The 26,886-nt window shown below is 40.2% G+C and overlaps 1 protein-coding gene across 1 annotated transcript in view; it reads right to left on the bottom strand.

Moving 5' to 3' along the window:
• LOC114571832 (serine/threonine-protein kinase MARK1-like) overlaps window positions 1-20,986 on the bottom strand; it is a 29,861-nt gene extending 8,875 nt beyond the window's left edge. The window contains 8 exon segments of the mRNA XM_028603031.1: window positions 1,150-1,386; window positions 1,553-1,609; window positions 3,187-3,257; window positions 3,612-3,677; window positions 4,292-4,340; window positions 11,778-11,831; window positions 17,795-17,995; window positions 20,673-20,986. Coding sequence (XP_028458832.1) covers window positions 1,150-1,386; window positions 1,553-1,609; window positions 3,187-3,257; window positions 3,612-3,677; window positions 4,292-4,340; window positions 11,778-11,831; window positions 17,795-17,995; window positions 20,673-20,723 — 786 coding nt within the window. The 5' untranslated portion in view covers window positions 20,724-20,986.
• Between the last annotated feature and the right edge of the window lie 5,900 nt (window positions 20,987-26,886).

Genomic DNA, 26,886 nt, shown 5'->3' with positions numbered 1-26,886 from the left:
GTACACCCGCAATGATTGTGTGAAATTCTGCACACCAGGCCAGTGGCTGCGTATGTGGTTACAATTGTCAGATTGCCTGTTGGAAAGGCTCAGACAATGTTAAGATACAATTACATGAGTTTTTTGTTTTGTAAATAGAAAAAGGGTCTCCAATGTGGGTAATAAATAAATATCACAGTGATCACAAACAGAATATGAGAGCAATGCTACAGTTTGTTGACTGGTAATGTAGCACAATGTGCTGAACATTGTGATGAAACTATAAAAATAACTTTCCATTTCCAAACACATTGCATCAGCGTATCTACGGTCAGACAGAGCACATCCATATAGTCAAAGTTAAATAGAGATGAAACTTGAATATTTGCAAGCTGGAAGTGTAATGTGACCATGCCTTCGGACGATTTGACAAACACTTCATTTGAAGCATACTGAGCCCTTTATCAATTTGTTTTTGCCAGAGGTGGAAAGCAGTGATGTGTTGACTGTATGGCTAATCTCGCTTTGCCAGACCTTCATCCACCGAAGCGCTGCTGATGAGGGTCTGGCGAGTCCCCACAGCATTCCAGGATGGGAAAAAAACATGCTCTGGTTTATTGGCAATTACAATTACCAATCACAATCGTACGGAGCAACGGCACCTCGGCAAAATAGCTTCGTGAAGGAACTTGTTTTGGTGGACCATGTGTAAGTTCAAAAGTTGTTTTAGTTGTGCAACAGAAAACTCAGATTGGACAGATAGTCTAGCTAGCTGTCTGGATTTACCCTGCAGAGATCTGAGAAAAGGTTAACCATAGTCCTCATAAATTGACCGGAGTTTAAAATGCCAAAACAAAGGAAGCCCAAGGCAACTGAGATCCGAGAAAAGGTTAACCATAGTCCTCATAAATTGACCGGAGTTTAAAATGCCGACACAAAGGAAGCCCAAGGCAACGGATATCCGGCTTAAATGAGTGAAATCATGCGGAATTTCCACGGAGCAATCCCGGAAGTGGAACGTCAAGGATATAGACTATGTATAGCTAATTAGAAGGTACATTATCAAAGTTTAATGTAAAGAACTGTGTACGAACTTTGTAAAGCAATACATTCTACTGTCTACATAAACGTAACCAGTGATACATCCCAGAACCAGAACCAAGTGCACACCTTTAGATTCTGTCCGTCGAAGGGTAGTGAGCCGCTGACCAGTGTGTAGAGGATGACCCCCAGGCTCCAGACATCCACTTCTGGTCCATCGTACTTCTTTCCCTGGAAGAGTTCTGGAGCAGCATATGGCGGGGAGCCGCAGAAAGTGTCCAGCTTGCTGCCCACAGTGAACTCATTACTGAAGCCAAAGTCGGCTATCTTGATGTTCATATCTGCGTCTAACAACAGGTTCTCTGCCTGAGGTGGGAAGAGATGAGGCAAATCATAATGTGGATTGTTAATGTATCAGCACTGACAGAACATGGTTCATTATAGAGGCTTCTTCCAAAATATACATTCCAGATATGGATACTACTCAAATAAGAAATCAGATATCGGAGAGAATAAGAGTTTAGATCCTCACCTTTAGATCCCTGTGTACTATCCTCCTCTGGTGACAATACTGCACTGCAGACACAATCTGAAATACAAACATACACGCAAGTCATAGGACACCACAGGTGTATTTAATATTAAGAAAGAAAACTTTTCAAAAAACAGTTGTTGCATAGTTATTTACTCAAAGATAGAACATAAAAGTGACAGATGTACAAAAAAAATATAAAAGACATAAAAACATGGACACAAAAGAGCTAAAACTAACAATTATTTTCATTATCTGCAGATTATTTAATAATTGTTAAGTCTATAAAAAGGTCAAAAAGAGCCATTAACAGTTTCTCAGAGCTCACGTAATGTCTTCAGTTTACTTGTTTTGTCCGGCCAACAGTCCGAAATCCATATATACTCAATTTACTGTCATATATGATAAAGAAAAGCAGCAAACCTTCTCATTTGAGAAGTTGAAACCAGAAAACATTTAGCAATTTTGCTTGAAAAATAACGATTAATCAATTCTCAAAATAATTGTTAATTCATTTTCATCGCATAATCATTGCAGCTCTACAGTACAAACCCCAAATATGAATAGAAATATTAACTGTTGTGCAAGGTTACAACCCTATATGGTTTTATCTCAAACTGTGGAGCAATAAACCAACAAAGAGCGCTTTCGGCTTAGCAAGGCTTCATGTTAGCAAGACTGTTTCAGCATCCAAATAAAAAGTAAATCATGGGCATTATTTCACAGGTAAGAAAAGCAAAATCGGTAATCCTCATCAAGCAAACACCTTAGTCTAAACTGAAGTCAATTAATTACTCAGATTCACTCTACGTCCAAAAGCTCTGGCAGCTAACGTTTACATTGCATAATGCTAATGGTAATACCATTCAATTTAGCAAACTTCTGCCAGCATCCTCAATATTGTTAATGGCTAATAAAAATGAAGTTGGTTTACATGAAGACAGGGGAGAATGACATATGTTTCTGCTTCCAAAACAGGAAATGTTTGAGGCTATTGTAATCTTTATCTGAGGTCTATGAACTGTATTTCTCATGCAAGCAAATGTTTGTGATTTTTCAGGCCCAAATGTCTCATGTCAAAGCCACTGTAATTGTGTGACACACAGGAAGCAGTTTCTATGACAGTTGACAGTTATAATTTCACCAACATATGCCTGGAAAGCATCAATCAAATAGAAAACACAGTACCGCCAACCCGCCTGCTCTCAGCCACATGCACAAACACTTTTGAATCTGTACTGGGACACACACAGAGACATACAAGCTTCCCACACTGTGTCACACACAGTTCCTCTGACCATCAATGAGGGATTTTAAATATGAATGCCATGCATGTGAAAGAACTGGTCTAATTCTGTTAATTTCCATGGTATATGTACATGTAAGCATGAAATAGGCTACATAAACTGCTGTAATTACTTTTTGCTCTTGTAGCACCACTAGGTGTCAGAGCAGCATGTACTGTATAAGGAAGTTGTTCTCAACCCCCCTCTTCTCTCAGGCCAAGCTATCTACGCTCCATCTTTCCTCTGCAGTCGGTGACGATGCTTGATCTTGGTGCATGCAGTCTTCCCTCTGAAAACAGTAAATGGAATGACGACAGAAGTGCGAGCACTGCGATACTGATGACTCACTTGTCTGAACTTGGCCCTGGCCTCCTTCTCCTTCATTCTGCCGTGAGCCACTAGATAGTCAAATACTTCTCCTGGAGCAGAGAAAGGAAATATACAATTATCAATCAGTATATTCTCATTTTATATTACCATTATCACAACTAGGGTGACCATAATCATGTAGCCACTCTGGTTGTAAAGTTTTCTAGATAAAAGCATTCAAATGGCATGGTTTGCATTTAAATAGTTTACAGATTTGTATATGAATATTACATTAGAGGCAGCTTCAAATTACATTACCTCATGATATACAGTAGTTTTTTTGTCTTTATGTGAGCTTATTAAATTGCTCTACAACTGATATTGTGGAAATAACAAGCAGGAATACACTCACAAAATCAACCAGATGTCACACATTTAGTGGTTGACATTAAGGCTTCACTCACCCCCACTGGCGTACTCCATCACCAAATAAAGTGTCTTCTCCGTCTCGATCACCTCAAACAATTTCACTGCAGGAGAAATTGGGAAAAAGGAAAGAGAAGGAGGCGGAGATCAAATTAATTAGATATTTATAAAACAGTTTTTACCAATTAAAGTTCAACATTGGTGTTAGCCGAGTTTACCGGTCTGTTTATTTTCCTCGTTGCATTAAAATGGATATCTGAGTCTGAATAAAATCTTTAGTACTTTAGGAAGCCAATATGTTCTAAAAATATGAAGCGAAGTCACGCATTTTCATGAAGCTGATGCTACGGTTAAGATTTTCAAACTATTGGGTCATACCTCCGTTTTAGGTATTTACTTTGTCGAAGAGAGAATTTAGATTGGTAATGGTCTTACTTTGAAAATAAAAATCAGAGAACAAGAAAACAGAGGTCCCCACTCAAAAATACATAAATAAATCAAATTAATTTACTGCAAAAAAAATAAGCAGCAGCAAGGAAACAAATAGCATCAACTGTGCTTTTTTTAAAATAATGATAATAATAATTTCTTTGATAAAAGTTAAACTGCTATAGCTTTGTGCTGGGTGTTGGTTTAATTGCTAAAACTAATCCAAATAAAATGGGAATATTATTGCTAAGATGTCATCAAGCTGCTGCAGGCTCCGGTTTGAACTTACCTATATTTGGATGATTCAGTAACTTCATTATTCGGACTTCCCTGAAGAGCTGTTGAGACACAGAGGGATATTAGTCTAAAAATATATCGCATGACATTACATGCAGTGAACCTGAGTGTTAGCTCTGTCTCTGCTGGGAAAGCACTATTTGATGTTATCTAGCACTCATTAGGGAGCTGAGCGAAGGGAACTGAGCCACATTTAAGTCCAGAGCACTGAAGTGTGTATATCTGACACTGGCTCACGCTCTGGAGGAACATGACCGGTACTGAGGATCACGGGACTACTGTACTGTGTAAAGCAATAGGACTGATGCAGTGACAACGTTGCACTAAACCCTGCCCTACACAGATAAGGACCAGAATTACAACTCCACTGACATGCTGCTGTCCAGCCATCAGGCCAGTTGGCCTTCCAAACACCCAGTCAGCAGCATGCAATAGCCAGTCACTGCAGAGCAGCAGTACACAGGCTTACAGACAGTTAGGCATTGGCTGCCTACTGTAATCATCTTAGTATGAACATGCACAAAAAAAAAAGAAAAGAGTAGCAAAGTCATAATAATGATTTTGTCTTGCAGTTCTAGAAAACAAAGCAGAACTTGAGCTCCTTTACAAGGTTTATTATGATAAGACTATCTTTACTGCAGATGGAAAAAGTTTCTATCCAGCCTTTATGAGAAAAAAACCCTAAAAAGAAAATCCCATTGTCCAATCTATTTTCTCCAAGCACCATGTATAACAGCTGAGTGTGGAGTCAGAAAGGACAGAATGCAGTTACAATCCTTTAAAGCGGTGTCTCCTCACTCTTGGCGTGGCTGTTTATGTCAAACAAGCTCCTGCAGCCACTTAGAGGTGCTGTTGAATCATTTACATTCTGCTGACTCCCAGTCGTGCGAAGGCTTTGTTTGAGTGTTAAATTTCAACACTCGCTCAACTGGGATTCAGCATCTACTGCTACCTGAGACAGAACACAGATTTTGCCATTTGCTGACAACTTTGATAAAGCAAAAAGGCCCTGAGGGATGCTGCTTTCATCTACTGTCCTCTTTTAAAAAGAGAAACTTGATTATTCTACGAGTCATTATCAAACATGTCAAATTAAAAAGGAGAGTGGACCCTATATTGGTGTGTATGCATGCGTGTATACCTGTGTGTGTGTGTGTGTGTGTGTGTGTGTGTGTGTGTGTGTGTGTGTGTGTGTGTGTACACAGCTTTTCTAATGGCCTTTTAGCACTTACATAAGTGCTGGGATAGTCTATGTTTCTAGGGCATCAAACACAGCCATTATATCAGTTTGAGCAGGCCCAACTCTGTGGGACCTCTAGCTACAGTCTGGTTCAACAACTGGTTCAACAACATGCAGGTACTCTCTCACTTTAATTATTTGCCCTGTTCTCTGTTTCTACTTGCTCTCCTGCCTCTCTTTTTCTATCTTTCTGACACCTCTTATCTCATTAGACCCAGCACACATACAGCGAGCTGCTGCTGAGGGCTTAAAGAATAAGGTTCCTATATTTTTCCTGTTGTCAAAATATCACAGAAAAAGACAAGAATAACAAAACCAAAAAAGATATTTTTCCTATTAAGTATTGAATATATATATATATATATATATATATATAAAGAAACATATAAAATGAATAAATAAGACTGTAATATAAATACAAATAAATGTGTAAACCGGTTCAAGGTTCAAATCTGGGTTAGGGTTACAAACAGAATAATGTCATAGTTAAAAAATAATGTAGTCATAGTTTGAAGAAACCGACAGCAGTTGTGCACAACTGCTGATTCCTCTTAATCAGACCTTGCAGTTCATTTTAATATTTTGTAACTGCATATGTTGCACTAACCTTGTACGACCTATTAACCTAGTATGTTAACAGGCACTACCATTCTATATTTATAGTTTGCAGTATGGTTTTAAAATTTAAGTTCAGTTTCTTGTTAAGATGTTAGTTCTTTATGTTTTTATTTGACTGTTTTGAAGTTCTTACATGTAATTTGTCTGCTGCAACACTAGAATTTCCATTTGGGATTAATAAAGTAATCTGTCTATTTTTAAATCTGACATTTTAAAAGGAATGGGCGTGCATGCAGATTTTGTAGATTGAATTTGTTATGGCACCATGTTGTTGACAACAGAAATCTTCCATTCCTGAGTGGCTCAGAATAGCAAGTCTCTCCTGTGTGGCAAACCCTGCTCCATATTCATCAGCTGCTATGTTGGTCAGAGAGGTTCCCTCATGGTAACAAAGTCAATTAGAGTGGAAACATACTGACACAATAACCAGAAGATGTCCTGCAGTAAACAAGAATAAACATATAAGTCCCAGCCTGAGATATGCATCCATCCACTCACGTGGTTTAACATGTGACACATCCGTCAAGACAGTACTCTATATTATTCTGAATGAGTGATGGACTAAAGAGTCAGTGTTTTATCTCCATCTCTTCCCCTCTCTGCCTCTTTCCCTCTCCCGCTCTCTCGTTTGCGTCATTACCCTAAAGCCCTTCACATGGGAAGCACGTGTGCAGCCACTTGGAAACAAAAATTAGAACAAATCTGAGAAGGGCGGTGGAAAACGACAGCAACAAGCCGGTCAATAAAAAGCTCAATAGGGGTGTAGCCACCATGAAGGCTGTCAGAAGATAATACATTTTTTAATTCAGTCTGGTATGAATATCAATATTATCTACAGTCACACTGGGGAGTCACAGCGTGGCATAAAGCCGTTTTTAATGGTAGTACTGGAGAAGGTGAGCGAGTACTGAATATTTGGGCCAAGCAAAATTACCTTCTTTCAAACTAAAATGAATCAAAATGGTTGATTCAGATAATTAATTGAGAGAGTGATTGAAGAAAATGATTACAAGAATAGCTGAAAAAACAAAATGTCTATCACAAACATGAAACACCCCCCTCCCCGCGCGTTTCCAATGTGCCTGAACCTCAGTAGTCTGCGCCAGTGACCTACTTCCAGCCACCCAGGGGCACCCAGACTCCCAAACTAGCAAACTAGCCTTAATTACAGCCGAGTCCCCATGCAGAAGGAGCAGAACAGAAGATATCAGACTGGGAACACTTACAGGAACTGGCTGGACTATTTCAGTCACAGCAGCACAGCTGCTCATTCAACATGGAGATTATTGATAGGATGAGTAGGCTGGAAGCCCTCATCCCTCTTATGAGTGTGTGTGTGCATGCATGTTTTTATATGCAAAAATAGTACTTCAAAACCGCATATCAGTAAATAACCATTGCTTGCGGATTCTCGAAGGAAGACAGTGAGAGACAAAGACAAACAGACAGAGGGATCGAAAGTGTCACTGACATTCAGACAAGCTGTCCTGTCCTGCCCTCGACTCCTGAGGTGCTGAAAATAACCCCCATCTCTATCTCTCTCTCTGCCACCTCATATTTATTATCCACCACACCAAGGCACAACTTCTCTCTTACAATTTTAACTCTTAATCAAAGCCTTGACAACACTGTAAAAATACATCCATGAACATGTGAACGCATGCATATCTTAGCAGCCTCAACATTTGATTTATTTCATGATTCACCTCGGACAACAGTGCTGTCTGTCAAATCACATTCTACTCATCTGAACAAGACCAAAGCTCCTGTAGCTTTTGGGCTCGGCAGCATTTCATTGGCTAATGCAGAGTGGCAGGCGCAAGACAGACATAAACAATAGCCATTAAAAGAGCTTGACCCCATGGTGGGCTTTTTGCAACCGACAAATACAGTAGTGCACAAACAGAGTCAGAGTGTTGTTGTCCTAAACGCTTTCCGATTACCTTTAAAACACAACACTCAGACATAAGATATTAAGACTGAAGGTTAGCACTGTGGACCTGAGCCACGTGGAGAAAAGAGATTTTAATTTCTGGAGAAGCTGCCAGTGTTTGTCGCTTCATTTACTCTTTGCGGCCCGTTTTGTGCAATGGTTCTACCTTTTCCAAATACGAATGTCTTGCGTTTTAACAGCACAGGCTTTAATTTTGTCTGAAGCGGCACATCTATCATGTCTGACTGGTCAATTATATAACCTTTAATATGTCACTGATGTCATTGTTGAAGCGATGAAAACCCTTATTTACAGATTAAAAAGAGATAGAAAGCGATGGGATGGTGGGATGAGAGCAGTGTTTGCTCAGTGAAAGAGAGGATTAATGGAGAGGTCTATTTTAGGGCTAAAATGCCAAAAAACCCTGACAACGTCAACAACCCTGACCACAGATGACATGTGATGAATTTCCTGTGGCGGATCTAAGGAGGTGCTTTGGAAGCTCAGCTAACCTCATTTCCTGTTACACTGAAACCACCACAAAGTCACACCAGGGCAGAGAGCGCCATAAAGGAACAGACCGGAGCTTCATTCTAGCCTCATGACTCATGCTGGGCTGTTAACCTCTTTGTAAAATCCAAAAAAAAAAAAAAAGAAAATCAGAGGGAAGCACCAGACTGACAAAGATAAACTCAAGAAAATAAGTAAAAAAAACAGCGATTTTAAGATTGATTTAATCTCTTTGTCTCCGCAAGGTGAACCCCAGTCTAAATCCTACTCAGAGATAAGTTAGAGGATGTTTGTAGGTGTATATGACTGAATTAATGGCTGTGCACAGGTACAGGAATGCATCAAAGTGTTTGTGGCTATATAGGATCTGCCAGAGCGCTGGCTGTGCCTACAGTGCTAGATGGTGCACCCACAGCGTGGCTCGTCTGAGACCATAAAAAGAGAGAGATCAGTGGCATTTTGACGGGCTAACATGAAAGAGTCACTGTTAACAGTAAGTGGAAGAGTGATGCAGCTAGATCAAACACCTGAAACCTCACTCACTCACATTGCCAAACAAACAGGGTCACAAATAAAAAACAGTACTATAACAGTGTATGGTGAATTGCATGCATGGTTCAACTCTTCTCTAGGTCTTACCCGTTGTACTAGGACAGCACTCCAATTTGATACTTTTTCGCCACACAACGGACGTTTCGGGACAGCGCCCCTTCCTGACCCTCAGTACAAAATGTTTAATCAACTGCAGAGCAAGAGGAGACAAGGTCATCTTAGACAACCGATTTTCAGATGCACCAAAGAATCCTCTTCATGCATGTAAAAAGCCTGAGTCACTGAATCAATAATTATGGCCGTCTGTTGTTTATATCCGCCTCTAGAAATAGCCTGCTCAGCTACACAGAATGGCATTTTTAACCATGAAAATGTACACGGTGGTATTTTCACTTTATTGTCCAAGAACTGGTGTTGCAGAACTACCATGACTACTTTGTCAAGGGGGTAAAAATCCTTACTAAAACAGAATTTGTAATAGACTCCTTATGTTTTACATCCATTCATTATTAAACTTTCTTGCTACTTTCCCAGGGTGAAGGTCACGATTGGAACAGAATAAGCGAAGCAGCCCATGACACCCTGAGGAAACGTAGTAAAATTCAGTTTACGTAGACTTCTAGACATGAACAAAACAAGCAGCCAAAGCAAAAACACTGAGCTAGAGACTTTGAAGTCACTGAACACCACATTTGTACAGTACAGTATAGTTTTTTTTTTGTATGATTTTAAATACTTTTTTATTTTATTCTCGCCAGCCAATATGAAAATCATTGCGATTGTTCTGCAATTATCTGGCCAACCAGCAGCACTACGCACCCCAAACACCAGGAATGAGAAATACTTCATTCCTCCTAGATATTTTTTGGCCAATCCAATGTCACAAGAGTAACCAAACAGAAACTGTATTTAGGTGGATGGTCCCTTTAATGCATCCATAGTAGAGCTTTTCACAAGGATAGCATATAGGACACACTAAGTCAATGAGATAATCGATTCAATCCAGGAGACGACTGCTGCATTATAAGACGAGCTTCTGCATTGCAGATGGCACTAATGTATACCATTACAGCAATCCATAGCACCATACAGAGATAACATGTCTACACTCAGATACAGATACACAAACCAGATATAACACATGAATGCACATGTACACGCAGACACCAACATCAACGTTCATACATGCAATTATATAGCATAATAATTGCTCATCCCCCATGAAAAGCCATAAGATATCTCCATATTGACCCGCTCAGCTCTACTGCAGTTGACATCTGAAAGGCTAACTGAATAATTTATCAGAGAGATCCTGATTGGTCTAAAGTCTCACATGATACATCTGCCCTGCCCATCACCAGGCAGCGGACAACCCGACCCATCGGGTGCGTAACCGCACATGACCTAGACAAGACCCAAATTGGTGAAGTGAGTTTATGTTCAGAATCTTAATGCCACACACATACACGCCTCTAAATGTTCATTACCCCACTGTGCGTGTGCAGATAAGAAACCACACAAAAGGCTGTCTGACAAAAGAGCTTGCACAATGAAATTTATCTCAGTCAGATTAGATGAGTACAGAACAGAACTTTGGAGCTTGAAATTCTCACAGCGTCTTCTTTACACTGATTGGCAGAAGAATTGCAGTTGGATCCCATTAAGATACAAAACAATTACAGATTTGCTCGTTGAGAACAATGTCGGGAGCAGAATCATGCTAGAAATGCCCCAATAGTCTTGTTTTACAGATTTATAAGAAATATCAAATGTAAGAACCAAATTTTTCATTTGTCTCACTTTAACAATTATACCCTGTTTGATTAGCCCAGAATTAATTTCTTCCAGTAACACTCATTGAGTTCACTCCACTCAGACTAATGTGGGATGGCAGACATTTTGGGAAGCTAATTGTTGTTATTAGTTTGCCATTAAGACTGCTTGCAGCTGCAATATTCTCTCACCCCGGCAGCTTACAATGAGATAGAGGCCAAGAGGCCCATCAACACATCAACCGTTTATGTAGGTGTGGTGGTTATAATGCTCCTTTATTACAGTCTGATAGCCACCGCAGCGGTTGCTTAGCAGTTTGTTCATCCTTTACAAAGCACTAAAATTAAAAGAGGAGCTATGATGAGCCATGCTATGTCATGATCACCGAAAAGAAATCCTGTCCGTCAGCTGGACACCTCAGTAAGTGATGCATGTTCATAGCAGTGCGCTTATTTTTCCACATGGTGTAATCTACAGGATTATATGCATGTGTGTGTTTAATCAGCAGAAAGAGCTGGATTTGAATTCAGTAATCAGGAAACGGTCCCAAATCCTTCGTTGTAATTGGTTATGACTGCTAGACAAGGGTAAGTGACAAACAGGCAGGCAGGGGTATTTTTAGCTGCTCCTAACCACATACCAACACAAAGTACAAGGGGTGGGGTGAGGGGGGGTGGATTAAACAAGCCTTGTGGTCTCTCCTGACTTCATCTGATTACATTATGTAAAACAGCACATCCTGAGTTCAAAGAGCACAGAATCAATAGTGCCAACAACTCAGGAATGACTAATGGAAAAGCGCTGTAACCAAGACATTAATGTTACCATGTGGCCATAAAAACACAGACTCACCTTCTGTAGACTTGTGGGATTCAGCTGGGTTTTGTCTATAATCTTTACTGCCACCTAGAGAGAGAAAAGACAGGAAGACAAAGACATAAAAAGAAAGGATGAGAGAGAAAGAGAGATAGAGAGAGGGGGATATAGAGATAAAAGATAACCAAGATGTCAAAACTACTTCTAGCTTTGTATTCTGGTTGTACAGTGAAAGCCTGAGTTGAAATGAACTATGCTCATTATTTCACTGTATGACTCTGTAGGTCGGTGATCTACTGTTGGCTTGGCAGGTCTAGCTAGGCAGCAGTCTGAACCATCCATCTCAATAATCACCCCAAAGTGCACACTGAAACAGACCTGCTTCCTCACTTTCTGAGAGCTCAGCAGCCTTAACAAAGCAACTAGCTTAGCCACACTGCAGACTCACCACAAGCTCATACATAATGCTGATAAGTGATTGACGGAGCAGTTTTACAATGTAATGTAGTTACATTGAAAAAATACATGTGGCCTTTTGTTGTTGCATAAAAATGATTCAACACTAATTAAAGTTTTGTTACACAGACTTACAAATGACTGAATAAATATGAATGTCACTAGTTTGTGGTTGAACAAAAAGGCAACTACCACACGATTTTTGATCACCAACACATTTAAAACGTTTAACACTGTGACATGGTCTGTTGTAGTGTTTGTTAATGTCAGTAGAAATAAACCCAGATGCAAGTGTTTTACAGTAAAGCAGTTACAATGAAATGGTCTACAAACATCAATGATTTTCCCAGGTTTTTAGTATTATTATATACTCAAAAACACCAGCAGGCTTACAATTACAAATGTTCTTGATTTTTGAGTGTGGTGTTGATGTGATTAGACACGGCTGTTCAATAATATAACTCACAACTGAAAAGGAGGAGCAACTTGTGGCTAATAACAGACTTTACAGCCATGCTAGTAGCTCTGTACTTTTGCACAGCAGTGTTTTGAGCTAAATGCTAACATCAGCATGCTAACATGCATCACAATGACAATGATGATGCTATGGTAGTACTGCTTGTATGGCTAGTGTAGTTTTCTTGTAAACAAACAGTTATGTTTACATTCAGTGTTACTCACTGGTGTGTATGCTTAAGCTCTAACATATGTTTTCAATGCATTTCCAATATTATAAAACAATTGCAAAGTAATTTTTTTAAGTATTTTAAATCCAGCATTTTTTTTACATCCATGTTTACTAGCTATCAGTTTCTTCTCCCTGCCTTTGCAGCATGTCATGCTACTGCCGACTTTTGACCAGTGTGAAACCATTGGAAGGACTGTGTATCGCGTCACGCACAAACATGTGCATCCCATGTAAGTCACTTACAGGAAAAACAGCTCCATTGCGCTACTAGAGGTAAAAAAAAAACTCCACAGGGGACCTTAAAACTGCCCAAACCCCATTGCCAAATAGTACTATATAACATACTATATCATTAATACAGATTACATCTTTTTATAGTAAAAGTATAATGTGTGGGATGGGACACAGTGTCAGTATAACTAAAATTGTGATGGACATTTTGCAGCTAAACAACCTAGATAAGGTGTCACAGCAGCCTAGTGATCAAAGATGTTGCTGTTAGCATAAAATATATAGGTTAGCTTTATAATAACAGCAAATCAGGCTTATGCAAGCTTCTGTAAACTTGACATTAGGGCTGGGCAATATGGAGAAAATCAAATATCACGATATTTTTTACCAAATACCTCGATATCGATACCACAACAATATTGTAGTGTTGACTAATGGTGCTTTCACAAAAATATTTACACAATGAGATTTTTGATAAATAATCATCAGTACAACATTTACAACAGTCTGGTACGTTCGGAAAATGACATAACTTTACTGTAATGCAGCCTTTAAAACCAGGAAAAGACACCACTTATGCCATATTACGATATCCAAAATTTAAGATGATATCTAGTCTCGTATCACGATATCAATATAATATCGATATATTGCCCAGCTCTACTTGACATAGGCCTATAAATATTGTCGAACATTTTTTCAAGGATGTATTAGTTTTTTTCTGAGCTACTAGGAGCCACTGTACCACTGATTGCTGCATGTTCTCTCTTTTTCAATAGTTAGCCAGCCCTGTGTCTCTAAAATGTGTTGCATTGTGAAACTCCAGACTCGACTAAACTTTTCTTTTTGTCTTCCTGTATGTTCAACTGTTCAATACGATTCTGACACAGAGATTGCAACCCTGACCTCTCTATAGAAGGGAGGCAGGGGAGAAATTTCCTTAGGAGATTAATCATACCATGAAAGCCTTAATTACAATTTTTGATCGCAGCATTACTGTGACTTCGGCATTATGAGAGCTTAATAAGCATGCTTCAGTGGATGCAGACTCTAATCCCAAGCAGCCTGTTAAGGGGAAAACCAGGAAGCAAATGCTGAGTCACAGTGGAGAAAATGCAGATTATTCAGGCCAAGCAGGGTTTCCCTGAGACAATACAAGTTGCATTTGATTTCAGCCAAACTTGTAAACTAAACTCAATGACAATGTGGTGGAACTAAAAGGAAAAGCATCTAGCAAGGAGAAGAGAGAGCGGAGTAAAAGACAGCAGAGAGGCTCGCTGCGTGTAGACACGCAGTACGCAGGTGGTGTCTATTTGCAGCCTGTCTTAGGTGGGCAGGTGCACAGACAGACCTCACTCCCCTCCTCTCTGCTTCCTCCTGTCATGGACAAAACTCAGGTGGAGGCATGCATGTGTGTGTTGACGTATGCCTGCAGGTGTCGGAGCTGTCATCGTGTGTCATTCTATTTTTATAACTTCCACTTTTCTCTATTAATAAGAGCAATTTATTACATGTCCTCTACGCTGCACTGTACCAATATTTCCCTTTTTGTTTCTCAGATTGAGAGATTTGATGAACGAGTGGATGGCATCACATCATATGCCAGTGTCTGTGTGCAAGTGTGTTTGCCATCTAATGGATTTGAGGGTGAATAATTCAGTTCCACAGTGACAGAAGGGCAACGTGCATCCCTGTTAATTATTTACCGAGTAACACACGGCCCATATGCTCTTCACCGTATGCAGGTCTTGTGATCACGCACGCATTTCAAACACGTACAAGTGAATATTCAGCTAGAGGACACAGAGGGTAAACTTAGTCATAACATCTGAGTGCACTGAAGAGCTTTACATGTTTCTCTACACATTTATTTCCCCCTGAGCTCTTTTTACACAACCACAGGGTCATGATCTCTGAGCGCTAAAGGGAACTATTGTAGCGTGGGAGTATAAGGTTATATCTCAGAAAGGCATTATTGTTGCTAGAATATAAGAATGTGCACAATATTCTTTTATTGAAAAATGTATTTATGAGCAAGTATTGTGCATACTCTATCCATCAATATATACACATAAACTACCTCTATTTACAGAGTAACTTATAATTACCCATACAAAATATATTCCAGCATTCTTTACACTACCATACAGTGTATACAGAACCCTGCACATACAGTATACACTAACAATTTAACCTGCATATACAATAGATACTTTATGAATGTGTCTACTCTGTAGATACAAAATCAATTTGCATATTGAGTTTTTTTCTTATTCCGATTGATGGTCTAAAAATAGAGGATGTCATACAGATTTTTAAGTCCTCTTGTGATTTTTGCGCTCTAAAAATAAAATCGACTTGACTAGATTGAACTTTTTTTCATATTTACTAGTTTTCATAACACCCTGCCACATAACATCTGTAGGTTAGTATTTTGTTGTCTTTGTTTAACTGTATATCTATATTTAGTTCTTTCAGTACGTTTCAGGAGTGTTCTCTGTATACAGAGTAACTTATAATTGAGTGTATAAAGGCAAGGCAAGGCAAGGCAGCATTATTTGTAACAGCAACAGGGCAATTCAAAGTGCTTTACATAAACATTAAAGAACAGTTAAAAACAATACAAAAATTAAAAACAAATAAAATACGAGAATAAAAGTTACAGTGCAGTATAAAAAATTAACAATTATTTAAAGAAAGGCAGCATCAAAAAGAAAGTTTTCAGCCTTGATTTAAAAGAACCGAGAGTTGCAACGGACCTGCAGTTTCTGGGAGTTTGTTCCAGATATGTGGAGCATAAAAACTGAACGCTGCTGTTTAGTTCTGACCCTGGGGACAGAAAGCAGACCTGTCCCAGAAGATCTGAGAGGTCATACATGTATGTTGGCCCTAAACCATTTTGGCCCTAAAGACATCACCTTGAGTTTAAGAAAATTGTGACAAATTTTCACAATTTCTTTCTGAAATTAGATAGACCAAAAGTTTAATTGGCCAATTGATACAACAATCTACTGACTGATTGATAATGAAAATAATCGTTAGTTGCAGACCTAATCGTACTTTTTTTCTAATACTGCTACAGTATACATCACAATAAGAAAATGTCTGCAAAGTCAAATATAAAATAATTAAATGAATTAACTTTGTTCCACTGTTATGTATTACATCAGATAAAACTATTCACATTTAAAACAAAAGCCTTGATTTCTAGGGGGAATAATTGATTTAGACAGTATTCAAACATGATGAGGTCATATCATTACAGTACAATTTCACTGAAAATTGATAAATACGTAATAATGTATTAATGCCCGTCCCTAGTGAGTGGAAGAGCAAAGAGCAGGGCATATGGTAGAGGCAGGTGTGTGTGTGTGTGTGTGTGTGTGTGTGTGTGTGTGTGTGTGTGTGTGTGTGTGTGTGTGTGTGTGTATCCTGTATGGTCACCCTCTTCGGCAGAGAGAGGACAGGACGCTCTGTCACCTTCATTGCTGCTCTTTTTGATGTTTTTTTACAGAGGTAAACTTTCTTTTGTTTTAGCTAAAAAGAAATATTGTTAGCTGCTGGTAAGAGGTCTTTCTAGGCTCAAGCTCAGATAGCGTCGGTTTTAGTGGGTTATGTTCTTTCCACCTGTTCTCTCTCTCTCACTCTGATCCATGTCTTTGCATTCTGATGAGCCAGCAAGGGCACTCAGGCACACGAAGCAGCGCCTGACCTTCTCCGCAAACAGTGGGCAGCATACCCAATATGCCTGTTTAACATTAGCATTAAAGGACACAGGATGGATTCAACTGTTACTGCTTTGACCTGGGAGAATATTCATGCCCTCCATACTCTGATATGGCCAAATAAACTCAGAGGATTAAAGGATGCAAGTGGCTAATAAACAGACATTAGAGGATATCTGAGGTGGATCAGAGCTGTCAGTGAGCATGGTGGGTCCTGCTGAGTGAAAGACAGTGAACAGATCACAGGTCATTGTTTTCTCCTTGGGGAAACAGGAGCTTTAATTATCGACACACCAAAGCAGGATGTCTATCACTCTGACAGGTCAGCAGTGTGCGTGTGTGTGTGTGTGTGTGTGTACTATTCAAAATCTTTCTGTGAAAGAATTGATGAAGCAAATAAATATGCCACCATCTTTTCGTTACACTTTGGTTTCTCTGGTGAATGTGTAAAATTGTAACTCAAATGAGAAATGAGCAGATGACAGATTACTTTAGGTACACTTTGAATCTCCTCACTTTCTTTTAAGTGAGCTTGCATTGTTACCAGTGTTGAAAAGATTAGTTAATTAATCATTCTTTAAGCAAAAGTGCAAAAAATAAAAAATCACCAGCTTCTCAAATGTTGATTGATTGTTTTATTAGTCTTATTTATTGGTAATTTCAATGTCTTAGACTGTTGGTCAGCTTAAACAAGTAATATGTCAACTTGGGCTCTGGGATGTTGTGATGGACATGTATGACTTTTTTTCTGACAATTAATATTGATTAATCGAGTAAATAATCGCCAGATTACCCAATAATGAAAGTAATAGTAAGATGCAGCCCTAATTGTTAACATGTAGCAATAAAAGACTGAGGCTGAAAAACTAGGTTTTGGGATTACCAATGTATTGTATATGGACAATTAAGTTATACCTAAATGATTTATAAAATATTTAAAAAACTTGTCTTACCTCTCGTCCAGTCAGGACATGTCGTGCCAGCTTCACTTTGGCGAAATTCCCCTTCCCAATGGTCTTGAGGAGGCGGTAATTGCCAATATGGGGGTGCTCCTCTGTGGAGGTGAAAGAGTTGCGGCATCGCGGCAGGCTGTGGCGACTCGCAGACTTTGTCGGCGGGACTGGGGGTTCAACGAAGCCGTCCACCGACGAGTGCTGCAGGAAAGCCACACATTTTAGAGATTAGCAATATCCTCATTCCCTAACTGGAACTTTGATTTATATAGACACTACTACAAGTCCCTGAACCTCTCAGGCTTTTTGACACACATTTATCCCTTCCTCTTGCTACATTGGCTGCACACATACAAACAATGCAGCAGAGTGCTGCAGTGGAGGTTTGTGTGTGCCGAAGGTGGGATATTTGCTGTGGAAACAGAGATGAACCCATTAACCTATATCCAGATTCAAGGAGCTGATCATATGTATGTTCTACATGTGCATGTGTATACTGTAACTACATTCACATTCAGACACAGACAATAGTACCCTGCATGCAAGCCCAAAGACTGTGTGGGAACGAGTCAGGTTCCCTCCTCTCCCTCTGACACCTTAACCTTAAAAGACCTTATCAGCCACAAGACAAAATTCAATAACAAAAGAAAGTAAACTCCTTTGACTGCGTGCCTTTGAGAATATGTGCAGTACAGAGTCAAGAGTTATAACAATATTAGTGGCTTCATGGCCAAACCCGATAACAAGTGTCCCTGTGATATGGCATGTGAAGGTGAATTAGGAACAGCTTGTTACAAGTACAGCACTGGCACAGGCTATGCACAGTCTCTGCTAGTCTGATTCCTCTCCTCCACGACAGCTGCTGATGTCAGTCCAGGTCAGAGATCCCATGATCCTCTGCTCCTGAGCACCACACCCAGCCAGAAAATAAAGCCTTGGTCTGGTTACCCAGGCTCCCCTGCTCCCGTTTCATCGGGGAAATGCTACACCCTGCAGGGTGTGCATCACCTCAGCTAGCATACATCCTGACAGAGGGAGAACTATACTGCAGAGGATTCAAACACTCCCCGGTGTGTGTGTGTGTGTGTGTGTGTGTGTGTGTGTGTGTGTGTGTGTGTGTGTGTGGGTGGGGGGGGGGGGGGGGGGGGGGGGGGAGAAATTTGATTAGATGCCTGTCAAAGTCAGCATCCTTGTTTCTAATGCACCAAAATCATCTCTTACATCTCCATGGCAGAGAAATATGTGTAGCTTGCACTGCCTTTATTTGCAAATGGTAAATATCCACATTAAAAGGGACTTTACTTGTTTCCATTAACTTTAAATCAGATCTGTCATATGTCCAGTTCTTCCTTCCTTTCCTACACACAAGCACACACTTGGCCTGGCTCCAAATTCTGTAAATTAACTGAGGGGCATCAGGACAGGCAGGTGATTTGGAACACTTGATTAATACACAAAGTTTGTTTCACTTGCCCATCCATTTACTCCCAACCACTGACAGTATGTCTTCAGGGACGTATTGAAAAAATACCCCCCACACACACACACACAGAAAGAGCTTCTTCTATTTTGCTGCACTTAAAGCCACTCGTTTCTCTGAGTAATAAGCTGTTATGCAATGCAGTTCAGCTGCTAGTGGGCCCTGGGGCTGCATGATAGAGTTGAACAGAGGCAGGCTAGGCTGGCTGGCTACTGCCAGTGCTGCTAAGGCAGTGCTTTAATAGCCGCCTAGCAGTCTATATATCTATACTATGTCTAGGAGACCTAAAGCAGCATTAGCACTGATGCATTTCTGAATACCAGCAGAGAATGACCAGAGAGCTGATATTAACTTTAGGGTTTGAGTAACTTTGGAAATGCATTTTCCAATTTAAATGTTATCACCTGAAGAGGAATAATCAAGATACATGCACTCTTAATTGGAAAGACAAACTAAAACCCCTATTTTTAAACCTGGGAATAACCTTTAAAAGTCTGCTTCCAGCTGTTTACACTGCAACACAATAGGCCTTTAATATCAAGGAGGCTTTAGAGTTTAGTGTCTCGTCTTGTTTCCAGGAGGAACAAAAAAAAAAAAATCAGACGAACCTAGATATGTCAGAGCCTGTCAGCATAGATACAGCAGTCCTTAATTGGACATATCTCAAAAGATGTGTAGCCTATTAGTATGCTGTTCTTTGTGAGCACGTGAGTCTATACGCGCGCGAGCAGCGGGGTGGCCGTTCACAAACATTCCTTCACACAGTGATGAGACATCTCCAGCAGTTTAAGTCATTTCTTTAGCCCGATAATACGGCACCAGTGTCGTGTCAGCAGTATGGTGAATAATAACACGCTCCCTCCTCTTCAACACTGAGCGTGCAGTTACAACAGGGCCCAATAGGTGATGGATGTCACATTGCGATGCTAGCGTTGCCATTGAAAAGTAGGGCAACATCCTCCCCCACACTCCCTAAATATTGACGTTGTGGACTACAAAACACCCCCAGGTGCACGAGTGTAGCAACACCATTTTCTCACAGGCCACATAAACGTTTTCATTCTCAACATTTAACATTCAAGCTATCATTAAAGCCAGCATACTGACGCAGTGCGTTGTTTAGGCTAGCCGTATTATGCACAGAAACTGGGGCAGACACAACCAAACTGCACCTCTATTCTAGGTTGTTGTTGTCGGCTAACGTTGCATGCTTTTATTCCCGTCAGATGGGAACAGAAGAAAAAAAGCCGGAGTGCTTATTGGTCGAGTCGTTCTGCAACACTAGCTCAAAAAGCGCTGCCATAAACCTGCACCGACCAGTGCGCAAAATAGCCAGGTCATTTTTATTCCGTTCCCACGTCCGATAAAACACCGGTGTCTCTGGATAACAGCACTTACATTCTCGGTGTCACGCTCGTTCACCGTGGGTAATGGCGTTCTGGTCGACATCTTGTGTGCTTCGCAGGCCGCTCAGCGATGCAGCGGGCTGGGCAGAGCAGAGCAGAGCAGACACGGCGCGGTCCGTCGGGGAGAGCGGTGCCTCTGTCCCTCTCTACATCCCCTGTAAACACCGCAAACAGCGGCCTTTTACCCAAGCATAGCGCGCACAGGGCCCAGCCGACACGCCAGATTGTCTTATTGGCTTTGTGCACTTTCCCTCAGGTAGGCTAGTGGCAGACAGAAAAGGAGGAAAAAGAGACTGAGAGAGAGGGAGAGAGGGGGGCTTCGGGGGGAATCAGGCTAGCAGGAAGATGCGTCGGTAGCGGACGGGTCTGCGCAGCGCATCAAACCTCCCACCAGGAAGGATGGAGGGATCTCTCTTTCTCTCGCTCTCTCTCTCTCTCTCTCTCTCTCTCTCTCTCTCTCTCTCTCTCTCTCTAATACACACACTCTGTCTTTGTCTCCTCTTTATAGCTCATTATTCAAGTCACCAGATAACAGTTAAGCACAGTTAGAACAGTGTCCGTCAGATATAGGCCACATCTAACTGTAGGGCGTACACAGCCTGCCAGACCTGAGGAAATATTTTATCATGCAACATATTAAGGACATATTTTGGTGGTTTTGTAGTATATATATATATATATATATATATATATATATATATATATATATATATATATATATATATATATATATAATGAATGTGTGAACTCCTTACTTTAACCTTTTGGATGGAAATATGGTTTAACGCTCAATGGGTTACTACTTCATGTGGTGTTTGAATATGACAATGTGGTAAAGATTGTCCAGAGAGAGGCCTAGTTCAAGGGTGAGGCCTGTGTAACACTGCAAACTGGACAGACTTTGCCATCTGTTGGACAATTACATTATTACACCTCTCATTGTTCCTCTAATTATGTTTGATCATTTAAAAGTTATTTTTTTCTGAGTGAGCAGGGAACATAATATGAGCACCTGTCTGCTACTAAGAGACAGAGTTTGTGTTTCTCATTCATAAAATCATTACCTGGGTTTTTCTGGGTGTGGTGATGACATATGGCATGTTTATGTGGGTGTGCATGCACAGTTTGTCCACTAGGTGCCAGGCTGCACCTGCAGTATGTTGCACATCTGCAGTGTTTGACATGTGGGGCCCAAACAAATAATGCCAGAGCTCATCTTTTTTTTGCATAAATTACCTTAAGCTTTATCCTCTGTCTCATAAGTCATGTATACACTGACACGTTATATTGTGATGAAGAACACAACCAAACTGCAACAGGATTTAATGTCCATTACTCAGTCTCTTGTATGAGGTGCCACGTCTTCTTTGTCTCACAGTTGCACCTTCCTAGGTGTTATATGACTGATGGTTTGTCTCACACAGCAGAGAGGCCACAACCAACAATGGACACAGCATGACATACCGTATCACAATAACTGATGGATATAGGACCTGAAAGCCACTGAGAACATTAAGTCTGTTATTGTGGTTTTGAGGAATTTGTAGTTCATTTTCATCAACTACAGATTTAGCTCCACTACATCAGCTTAGAGAAACCACCACCCTCCTTTACAACAGGTTAGAATGCTCAGATAAACTTAATTGAAAAACATGTTTTGTCTTCATCATGTTTTTAAGGAGAGATATCAGAACAATATGCAAAGAGATAAAAATGGGTTCAGCAAAACAAAAAGGGTCCAACACTGAATCTTGGCATGTAGATGGGAATTTTTGAATTTTGCATTGGATCCCAGCATGGATCAGGTCCCAACATAGCAGATCTTATCCTCTCTGAGCCCTAACAACTGGGACCAGCTAAATTATTCCAGTAAGACACATCCTCTTACTACTAATAGTGAGACATTTGGCTGTTTTGCTCATATCTATTTTAGATTTGCTAAAATTACCCAGTTTTTATGCAATGATTGAAATAAATTCAATTTGTTTGTGTTAATCAGACTTCACATGGAAAGGAAAATTCACTCTAAAAACAATCAATGCAACTGAGTTGCTTGTGGCCTTGTATTGAGCTGAGGCCTTTAGTGCTCTCGTCCTCAGTGCTAAAGCATTCACAGAATTTGTTCGTGCCTAGTATTTGCATTCTGTACCTGAGTTGCACTGCTGTGGAATGTAATGGGCACTGACACTGGTTTAATGAGTGCATGTACACCCAGGGCCAAATGCAATTACATGCTCTCACAGGCAACCATCAAAAAAGAGGCAGCTGTTAACCGCCATTCATTGCGGATGGTCATGCAGTTAACTGTATTTGCAGGACAGGGGGTGAGAGGAAAGAGTAGATAGACAGAGAGAGGGGGTGGGAGGCTAAACTCATTATGAGACAGATAGTGGAGTAGCATCTGTCAGCATTGGCACTTTACCATAGCTCTTTTTGCCTGACTCAGTTTCACCAGTGAAAGTCAAGCCATGCTTTCCAGTCAGTAACAATGTTTGCACACATCCTGCAAAAGTGTGGGAAATACCATGAGAAGCCTCTTCAGGAAGGAAGATGTTTTCTAGAGTTTTGCCTTCTCACATTCAGTCTCAGTTTGTGCCTCTCATGTATTACTATTACATTCAACTGCAGACCTAAGCGTCTGAAAAATTGTGATGTTGATGATGTTTGAGAAGATAGTTTAACCCTTACCGCTGTTCTGAAGATTTTTTTCAAAATCCTCTTTAAGCCACCTGAAGGAAACTATTTTTTGTCCATTGCACGATAAAAAAAAACTTGTGGCAATATTTCCTATCCAGGTTGTGGAAATGGCATACATCCTTGCTCTTTTGTGCAACACAAGAAAAATATGAAGGCATTATTTTGTATGAAAATATGGGTATGAGTAACATGAATATAGACAAAGATATTATAAGAGTTTTGTTTCATTAAAAGGGTACACTGTTGTTTTAGCATTGCACTTTTTTAGCACTGTCAGACCTACAAAATATCAAAATTGATGCAGCATGACCAGAACTATCATCTTTTTTATTCTACCTTAGGAAACAGGTTTAAAAAAATCTATTGTTTTATCGTGCAGCAGACAGAATATTGTTTTTATCCAGATGGTTTGAAGAGTCTTTGAGGATTCTAGGAAGATCTTCAGAACAGCCATAAGTATTGTTAAACGACATTCTGGGTATTTATTTTTCTGAAAACTAGCTTAGCTTATCTCTGTGAATGAAATGTAATGGTAATACATGAGAGACACAAACTGGGGCTAGCTTCCATTAGATTTATGGTCTAGTTCATTTTAAAGGAACACGTGCAAACATGATTTAGTACAGTTTGGATAAATACAGTCAAAGTTTGTATTCTGAATTACTAGTGTCCTATCACGTTGTAGCTCTAATCACCGTTCATCAATTTGAGCTAAAAACGAAACAAAATGTATTGCAGATAAAAAGTCATCAGCAGACATTCCTGCTTTAGAAACCTGTTAACTGCACACCTTACAAGGCAGAGCTTGCACTCGGCTGTCTGCTCTGACAAGTCAATAAAACCCACTGGTATGTTGAAAATTTTTGGAAGGCAAGATAGATATGAGGCTGCGGTGGAATTTGATCAGGCAGAGAGCCAGCCTCCTGTTCATTACAGAGCTTTCCAGCAGTAACACACCCTCCCGGTGAGCACACCTCAACCTGAGGAAAAGTATTACTGACTAGCACGTCAACAGCCCGCGCCCACCCTTGGCCTCCCCTTCACCTGTCTGTCTTCATCGCTGTCACACATGCATGTGCTCACACACGCTACATACAGCACACACACAAAACACACACACACATACACACACACACACACACACACACACACTTCATGCACTCTCTTGGTTTCTCCCAAGTTGTATTGGGAGGATGGCAGAGAAGTGGAAACTATGAAAAGGCTTAAAAATCCAGGGCAGAAGTGAGCTGACAGGGCGGGAGAGATGGAAGTGGACTGGGAGCAATGGGTGTAAGTGAGAAGCTCAAGATTTAGCTGCAAAACTGTGTCTTTTCTGCTTTCTGTGTTCTGCCACTGTTGGGGAGTGAGGCATTTGATTTCATAATAAAAATACTTTAATTTACGAAGATAACCACTTGATTTGTCTAACTCAGACTACTGAATATTAGCTTCAGATAAACTTTGGGATACAGTTTTACACAGAGTCAGGACTGTGACTTTTGTCCCCCCTCACTTACATTAAAAGCACATTAGGAATGGATCTCTTAATGGCCGGTATGAAAAAGAGGAATGATTACAGCAAGCAAAACCATGTCAGTGTCCATATGGGCACCTGACTATTGTTCTAAGACTTGAGAAATGCAGCTAGGTATGAAGGAAAGGGTAGCATGTGTGAGGAAGCCCCCCTGTAGCAGTGACCTTCCTTGTACGATGATCTCCCTTGAACTATTTTCTGCTTCACCTTGACTTTGGACCAATCAGAGCCCAGCTGGCGGACTCACCCTCCCTCACTCAAGAATCAGTCAGTAAGACTTTCTAGCCACACCTTAAGCTATAACTAAGGGCTTTAATAATGATTACTATCATTAGTTATGTTCATTTGTTATGATTTAGTACTAGATTGTTAATAAATCATATTCTTGCAGCATGTTCTTTTCAAATGTGCTTCTCTTAATGTGTGTTGCTTAGTCTGCCACTATTTGCATGCATGGCCTGTTAGCCTTTACCTTCTAATTTGTTCTCCCAGCAACTTAGATATGTTTCTTTGTTATTGTACTCTGTACTATAGCAACAGATCAAGCGTCCTCTGAATAAAGCAACACTTCCATAGAACAAGCTGTGGGCTAACATGATGCACTCCAGGTCCAAATTATTTCCTCTTTTGACCAAGCAGCTAATGATAAACACTACACTGTGTAGCAGGCCCTCACAGGAGAAACATCAACTTTTTCTTTGATATGAACTTTTATCATAAAAGGCAATGCCACGTGGGGATAATTATCATCCTTGTATATCATGTTTTTCCTTGTAATTATGTCATAATTTCAAACTCTTCCCGGGGAGCGAAAAACAGTCATGTACGTCATCATGTAACAAACTTTTTTCTGAGGAACGGGCCTATTAATTGTCAAGATATAATTACACTCACAGCGCCCATCTCGTTTAGTCATCTCAGAGTTACTGCTCCAAACTATAATTAGAGAATGTAATCACACAGGTATGGACCTCCAGGATTTATTTTTTCAGCCTGACTGAAGGCTGATTGAAATGACATCTGTGGTTGGGCACCAGGCAGGGAGTGTTTACGACCTGGCACCTGTTCAACAGCCACATGCAGTGGCACCGGGCAGCATACCATACCAGCAGAGTTAACAATTTACACAAACATGCACACATGGACGGCTGGTTCTGCTAATTTGTTTGACGTGTGTATATTCTTGTTACCTTGAGAGCAATTTCTTGAGTGGCGTGCATGCATGTGTGTGTCTCCCTGTGAATGCCCATGTGTGGTTATGCCACCCTTCTGTGGCACTTTTTGCCAGTGTTAACAAGTGACCTCATCCCATTATATCTTTCCGATCTCAAATGCCATCCAATAAACTACTCTCACCTCTTCATGCACTCTCTCAGTGCCATTAAAACACCTCTGACCTCTCTCCCTGACACCCACTCTGAAAAAGCCCAAGACAGGACAACATAAAGTAACTGCACGCTATGAAGTGACTGTGATTGATTTCCCATTGAGAAGTGATTAATCACTTGAGTTTTAACAAAAAGTTTGTGATGTCGGCCCTGGAGTCAAACCTGGATGATTCTGAGGCCAGTGAATGTCTAAATTAATATTCTGCTGCACCGTAAAGACCATGTTTCACCATCCCATTTATGTTTTTTATTGTTGTGTGTTTTTTAGACACACTAGTTGCATGGCATTAGTGATGACAATGTGTCAGTCCAGTTGATTCCTGATTGAAATATCTCAATATATTGCATGGATTAAGATGTCAGGATGAAGTTAAAGTTTTCTCTAATATCTTAACATCTACTGGAAGGATTGGTACGGACATTCATTCATACAGACAATGTATTCTAATTAATTAGTTAATCCTATGAATTTTCCTCTAGTGCCACCATGAGTGGTTTTGAGTGAAACGTCTCCAATTGTTAGTATGCTAACATGTTAATGTGGCGAACATGGTAAATATTTGCGTATACATGTACCTTCTAAGCAT

This window comes from Perca flavescens, chromosome 17 (genome assembly GCF_004354835.1).
Source record: "Perca flavescens isolate YP-PL-M2 chromosome 17, PFLA_1.0, whole genome shotgun sequence".
NCBI classification, from domain to species: domain Eukaryota; kingdom Metazoa; phylum Chordata; class Actinopteri; order Perciformes; family Percidae; genus Perca; species Perca flavescens.
The sequence above is the reverse complement of the archived record's forward strand: the minus strand, read 5'-3'. Positions and strand labels throughout refer to the sequence as shown.